General features: G+C 38.2%; 1 protein-coding gene across 16 annotated transcripts in view; it reads left to right on the top strand.

Moving 5' to 3' along the window:
* Nucleotides 1–3,941: 3,941 nt before the first annotated feature.
* ELAVL2 (ELAV like RNA binding protein 2) overlaps nt 3,942–7,509 on the top strand; it is a 170,443-nt gene continuing 166,875 nt past the window's right edge. For 13 of the 16 annotated variants that reach the window (XM_075210242.1, XM_075210174.1, XM_075210157.1 and 10 more), the window contains exon 1: nt 6,503–6,592. Coding sequence is in view for 1 of the 16 variants with exons in the window: in XM_075210183.1 (XP_075066284.1) it covers nt 6,554–6,592 (39 nt within the window). In the remaining 15 variants the exon portion in view is untranslated. Of the gene's footprint in view, nt 4,614–6,474; nt 6,593–7,509 lie in introns of those variants that run through there. The other 3 variants (XM_075210224.1, XM_075210122.1, XM_075210183.1) reach the window with 2 other exon arrangements.

Here is a 7,509-nt window from a genome sequence, read left to right as displayed (position 1 = left end):
AAGAAAAAAAAACCTAAAGACATTGTAATTTGTACAACAGTCAAATGACAAGAAGAAGTTGCCTGAAATGTTATCCCAGAAATATAAATAAAGTAGTATCACAAAGATGAATAGGAGAGAGGTAAGACATGGAACTACTTACTATATATTTTAGTATAGGACTGTCAAACTGTTGACCCATGCCAACAGTTTTTGTGCCCCCTTCACAACATCCCTGACAATATCCATAGACTATATATTGTATGACTTTTTGAAAAGTAATAATTGGCCTACTCACACATAGCTGTACATATATATGGCCTTGTTCATGTAAACTCTTCTAGTACAGACATTAAACAAATGCTTATTTTCTACCATATTTAAAATGTTAAAACTATAATAGTGCAGTTCAGCACATTTAAGCAAAAAAAATGTTCTAGAATCCGTGTGTGTGTAAAATGTATCAATAATATCAAATGTAAATGGAAAAAATGATTGATAATTAAATCAGATTAGTTGGACTATCTTCATCTAGAAGTAGTATACGCAGCCTTCCTTGGGAAACTCTACTTTCATTACCATTACCTTAGTTCATATTGTGTAAAGGTTTGATTCTGTGTCAGTTAAATGAGTGAAGATAGATGAGTTGTATGTATAGTAGAATGCTTAAGGAACAGTCTTTTCCAATACTATATTATTGTTTAAAGAATTACATTGTACCAAAACAGCATCATTACATTTTACTTATTTTAAAAAACAGATTTGCTTGTTTAATTTACTTTAAGAGTGTCCAAAAACGTGAAAGCTCTAAAATTCAGCTAAACTAGCAAAGTATACAAGTGAGAGTGTTGGAAAGTTAATACTATAAAAAAAAAGACACGTTCCAGGTCAAAGAGCCTCTTCAGCAAGATATTGACAGAAAGTTTTGCCTCTCGTAATAAAGTATCAAAGCTCTCACTTATCCTCAACATCAGCAATGGACCGCTTACCTGGGATAATAGTACATGTTTTGAATAAACTTTCACAAAACCAGCCAACAATTATATGGTCCTCATACAGAATTAGTTAATAAACGCAAAAAGTGATATTTCCAAACGTTTCTTTAAATTAAGATAATACTTAATATCAGTATACATTTCATAACGTGCTAATAAACTCAGACCCATATAAATGTTAAGACAACGGCAGCTGTAGGCAAGAAAGGCAAATGCCAGCTACAGAACTGTGCATGTAGGCTTTTTTTTCCTGGTACAGTGTACATTTCTCCCACATACAAGATATGTTGTTATACTGAACGTAATTTATTCAACTCACGCAACAGCTTCTTCTACAAAACTTTATAAGTGTTCCTAGGAGATATGTCACAACTAAACAGACAAATGATTAATATGCATACTCTATGTTCTTGTACACCTCGGATTATGTACCAGGCTCACAAAGACTGCTATAGATCATAGATATCGGCTGAACGGGGTTAGTAATCAACAATCCTGATATGAAAGCAGGACACTTGCGCAGTTTTCAGCACTGAAGCGTAAAGAAAACGTATCCACTTGGTGACATGCAATAGGTCATTGCACTTGGACAAGACGACAGAATCATCCAGCTCTTCGTGAAATTTGTTAATATGCCTACCGTGGCTTGCAGAGGAGAAAAATGTAATAGCATTTTAGCTTCTCTAGTGTTCTTATGGGACTTTGAACTGTTTCCCAAATTCATGGTTCTGGATTCATTCTATACAGCAACAAAAATAACTGGAACAGGTAATGTTGGAGCTACTGAATAACAGCAGAAATCGGAGAGAAAGCACAGACAGTGGCAGCAGTTTAAACTGTCCATGGTACTGAAACAAACAGCGCTCTTAGCCAAGGCAGTTTGAAAGCGTGTTTCAAAGAGATATAGCCAGTTTGTGGTCAAAATTGAAAAATAATATCAGTTCTTAAGTTTAAATATTTAGATTTTTCATAAGTACAGATGGGAGAGAGCGATCATGCATGTGTATCGTGTCAATTTGTAATCTGATGCATTGTCATTTTCTAATTAAGAAAGCAAAGCTCGCACAGATCCATAGTCCGACTGCTTAGTCCTATTAGCGATCATACTTATATGAAACAGCTTTTCAAGCCTTTGGTATAACTTACTGTGTGTAAAATAAAATAAAACGAGGATTATTAAAGAATGGTATAAATCGCTCTATGTTGTATAGTCATTATGGGTAGTTAGTGTCCCACCAAGAATAATTGTCTTCTATTGGTGCTATGCAACAGTAAAACTGTCGACATTTTCTTTCATAACCTTACCAATGTTGATAAATTTCCTACTTTGCCAAATCGTACACCAGCAATTCAATTTCACTACACGAAAATCTGCTTTATACATGTGACCATGTGTCGCTGAAAACCTTTGTCTGGGATTGTAAAATTGTTTGCAATATGTGCCATTAAATGAACATGTGATGTAAACATTGATGTGAAAGATGGCAAGGAGTATATATAACTAACTTGATTGATTATACAAAGTGTGAACTCTTTGAAATGACACACATGCATCGGGCACTTCCACTTTGCACTACTCATCTGTTAGTAGAGCTCCAGGCTACGGGTTATTTCAGCCACCAGGAAAAATAAATAAATCACATACATTAGTTTCCTATAGTATTTCCATACTTTCAAGCTCACTTCTATTTTCTACTATGCAACTTGAGGATTGGCTGATACAGTTTCATAAATCATATATATATATATATATATATATATATATATATATATATATATATATATATATATATATATATATATATATATATATATGAACTCATCTACATGTTAAATATTGCACCATTGAACATTAAACAAAGGACACAAAGACAGAGGTTAGTGTAGGAAGCCTGGACTGGAGCTTGAAGATCATAGACGAAACTGTCCATTAATTATTAATATTCATTGAAGGACACTTTCAAAGGAAACAGTTTCGGCATTTGCGTTTTACAAGGCAATGCTTGTCTACTCTTTACCAATTTCTCGTCGCTCTTAAAAAAAAGACACTGTATAAGCTTTTGTACAAATACAAAACTATTTAATTAATGTTAATCAATGGTACCCCATCGTTTGTGCACGTCCCTAATACAGTAACAGCTATTTGAATATTACTGATTTATGAAGACAAGTACAAAAGTTGACGTCGTCTACAAATCATTGACTGTTGCAACCCCAGCACCATATTTTCCTCATTAAATTCTAGACAATAAAATAATAACTGCAATCAGACACCGGTTGGTAACACATCGTATACAGCCGTTTTAATGTCCATAAAATACGCCGGTGATCTCTTCTAACATATACACTAGCCCCGGAACTACGCCCCTTCTAGAAGGATTCACTGAAGTAGAGCTGACATCATTTGATTAGCTGGGGAGAATCAGTCCAACAGCATGTTTCCTTTCTCACATTCTCCTGCAATCTCACTACATGACTGTCAGTGCTACTGCTTATTTATACTTCTGGGATTGGCAGCATCGAAATCATAATAAAAATGAAAACATCAATATGAATACATAGACATTCTGGATAATGCTGTTTCAGCAACGCTTGTTGTGTCTCATAACATTGGATCTATATAGAAATGGTGCTTTTCTTGCCAGAGGATTGGATATGTGAGCACTGCTTGCTGAATGCTTCCTGCAAAAAAATAGCCTACCAGTTCATTGTGACCTTGATAAGTCCTTGGCTGTCGGAGTTATTTCCAAATAAAACAAACACAGAAACATAACGCGTCCCTCTCTCCATATAAAGCTTTATATATATAGGTAATTATCAATAGTTAATAGCTTTCACGGCCCTTCAAGATCCTCCAAAAGCTAATAGGATGAAATGGACACACACCCCCCTCCGCTGCCCATCCTGGGTGTGCGTTTCACTGTGGGCGTGACCAGCACTCGCCAACAGGAGCTCAGCGTCTGGGTACCAAGAGCGCCAGCATTCCGAGCAGGTGCCTGCAGCGGCAGCATTGGTAGTAGTAGTGGGAAGAGAACAGACAGCGCCGGTTGCATAGGCTTGTGGGGGGCTTTTTGATAAGCGTTGTTATAAATCTACTGTCCGCTCCACCTCCCTCTTCCCAAGCCCCACTGCCCTTCATTGTTTTTTTTACATTTATTATTATTTCATATATGCGACCTCCCCACCCTTTTTCTCTTCCCCTCCCCATTTTTTAGTGCAACGGGTCCTAGAAGATGCAGCAGATTTCCTCTGCAGTTACCAATTAAACCAACACGGGAGATCACAGTAAAAAAGGAAGATCCATAATAAAAAGCGGGGCACACTCATACAGATTGGCTTTGTAACGCCTTAATAGATTCCCGTTCCCGTGTTTGCATCCTTTTAGTTTAGATTGGCAGCAGCGAGTATACAAGGTGCTGCTCCCTTTCAGTTTTAGATTGCTTTTATTTTGCTATTCATTTGGTTTAATTTAGGGGTCGCTACATTCTATGGGGTTATAGTAGAGCTGTGTACAGTTTAGCCTCTTCGCTGCAGGTTTTAGAAAATCTAAAAATTAATATATAGACGAGACGTGCATTTAAAGTCTGCTTTATATCCATATCGGGAAGGACCACTTCCTTTATAAACTGACAACAAAAGGTAAGTTGGTGAATTTTTAACCATTTCTCAGATCTGTATGCAGAATATTATAGAGTGCATGCAATCAGATGGAGAGTTTATATTAAGCAGTTGTTGACCATAGCGAGGTTCTGTGGCGAGGCATTTAACTATTTCTCATACAAATATTTAACCTTTGTTTGTTTTAAGCATGGTACCATATCGCAGATAACAGGTTAATATAAATTATAAAGTATTAGTTGTGTTCCTCTGCATCTGTAAACTGGACATGCTAGATATTACACATTAAGCTATGAATACAATGTACTGGAAGTGATGAATGTGTTGGGTAGTTATTGATAGGAGCTGTTATTGCAAAGTATACGGTTGCTCGTTACGAGGGTGTATTATTTACACAATAGACTAGTTTCCCTTTGATCTGCTTTTGCATGTAATACGAGATATTTAAAGATTTCAGATATTGTAGACATAGCAGTAGATTGCATTAGGGAGTTCTTTACCTGGGAACACAATGTTTTATAAGATCCTTGTGTCATTTATTGCAAACATGGTCAGTTAGAATATCATAGGCAAAGGCGGTGATGCATTGTTGAGGAGCTGTGCATTAAATGAGCTACTGTACAAGATAGACTCCGTTGCCAGCTTTGCACATGTTTGGGATCAACTGTTACAAGGAGATCTTCAATGCGGTTTTAGGTTTGTTGTGTGGATATGCAACCAGTCTGGTTTGCTTTCAGGTATGGTGATTGATCATCTGCATTTGGAAAGTACTTCATCTCTACATACATATTAAGTAATCTCAGTATACTGTCACTCCACTTCATTTCCATACACAATATTCCACTTACATAAAGCGTGAACTAGTTTCTCCACATAATTTGAGTTTCAGATACAACAGACATTGTAATGGAAGCTCCACAGCTCTATGTGGTGGTTTATAAGCTTAAAATAGTCATTTTGCCAAATATAGGGTAGTACTTATTTTAAGCATACTATTCTGAGTTGCTTGCTTATCGAGCAAGTTCGTCTATTTCGTCCTATTTAATAAATGTGCTATCCAGAAAAAAATCTATTTTGTAAACTAGCCTTAATCAGGTTATTTATCAATAGTTTACCCTGCTTTCCACTTTAACCCACATATATAAGTAAATAGGCGTGGTTAAGCTAGTAATGCAAATGTTTGTATTATGTTCTGTATATGGAGTTGTATAACAGTACCAATAACTTTTATTAATGCGTTAACGAGCTTTTGGTGTAATTGTTCAAGCTGGTCTGTAATAAGCATCAATCCTTGGAAAAGCCAGAATCATTACGAACACGTGTACATGGTTAATGTCCTTGGTGAAAACAAACGGTCCAAACAAAATGCACATACATCAGCAAATATTGTATTAAGTGATAATTGCCAACACAAGACCGTATTCGTTTGATTCACGCTCAGGCGTGAGGTAACAGTCCTTTATACAACCACGGCACGTGTGTGTTTTCAGAATATAACTTACGTTATAGTTTACAACCAGGCACCAAATGCATATGGAAAGTTAGTCTAGAGACATGTACTACAAATCAGCGATAGCGACTATTTACCAATATCCATACTGCTTCACACCAAACGTACCTATAAACACGTTACAGAGCTATCCCGGCACTGACTGTTAATGAGCGCACTGAGGAATTACATCCAGCTGTGGTCACGCACGCTGCTTTAGTTCCTCCCTCCAGAAATCCAAGGTTAACGTTCCACTGGCTCCACCCCCGCGACGTCACAGCTATAAGCTATATCTTGCCCTCGCGGGCGTCTGAGCTTTGCTAGCGGCCTGGATTGTTACGCGGGGTGGGATTATAGTGGTTAGGTTACTGCCGGCGGCACCACCACCACCCTCACCACCCTCCTCCCCCCGGACAGGCTGTGGTAGAATAAAGTGGTTTTTCGTCAGTCGCGCCTTATCGACAGTACCCGGATGCTGAGACTACATAACCGCATTGGACAACTTAGACATGTGAGTGACAGGATGAGAAAGGCGGGAGAGTTGTCCGAGGTAGCACGTTGGTTGCCTTGTCTGCGTTTTATGGGAGTATGGCTGGTACTTGTAGTGCTAATGTCTGCATTTGACGCAAGTCCAGAGAGGTGTTTGCGCTGCCTCCCTTATTTGCATGTCTACGCGTGGGAGGTGGCACTTGCTCTTTTATTAAAACGTTGGGGCAAACTATTCCTCGGTTTCGCCGCGGTGTCCCCACACCCACCTCACACATTCCCCCAACTCAGCATACCCTCTCGCCGGCCAACCACTCCCTCTATATTCCCAATGCAGGACACACGTAGAGATGTGTTTTGCTGCTATAGGCAGATGTTGTTCTACAAGTCCCACTACGACACAACCACAAGTAATGGTAACGCTCAGGATACACATGTACAGACATGGAGTTAGGAGGCAGATACTTTCGTGCAATGCACATGCATGACGGTTTGTCGGCATATTGACGTCGGTCTCTAACACGTGTGAGTGGTAATGTCTCTGAATGTTTAGAAGAGGTAAAATAGGAAGAGCAAGCTCTTCGGTGACACCAGCTAATGTTGCGAGGTTTATCTGGAGTCTGAGATGGTGGCAGTTTTTTTTATTGTGTATATGACAAGTTTGTGTACACCAGACGTAGGTGAATAAAGAGCATATAGGTTCTATAAATGAAGCTCTAATCTAATATCTGTGTCCGCACATGGTTTGGTATCATGTATTTGGGTATTATATTTAGCTAAGGATGTTTTATACAACAAACCACACTGATCTATTCGTTACTTGCTTCTATCCCTTAACATTTTTTTATGTGTATGCCTATATATGACTGAGGGTTTATTTAAACAAAAATGGACCTACACTCCTGTCATTTCCTGAATACTAGCTACATACAGTACTCGACG

The sequence above is a fragment of the Mixophyes fleayi genome, chromosome 1, assembly GCF_038048845.1.
Source record: "Mixophyes fleayi isolate aMixFle1 chromosome 1, aMixFle1.hap1, whole genome shotgun sequence".
Lineage (NCBI taxonomy): Eukaryota > Metazoa > Chordata > Amphibia > Anura > Limnodynastidae > Mixophyes > Mixophyes fleayi.
The sequence above is the reverse complement of the archived record's forward strand: the minus strand, read 5'-3'. Positions and strand labels throughout refer to the sequence as shown.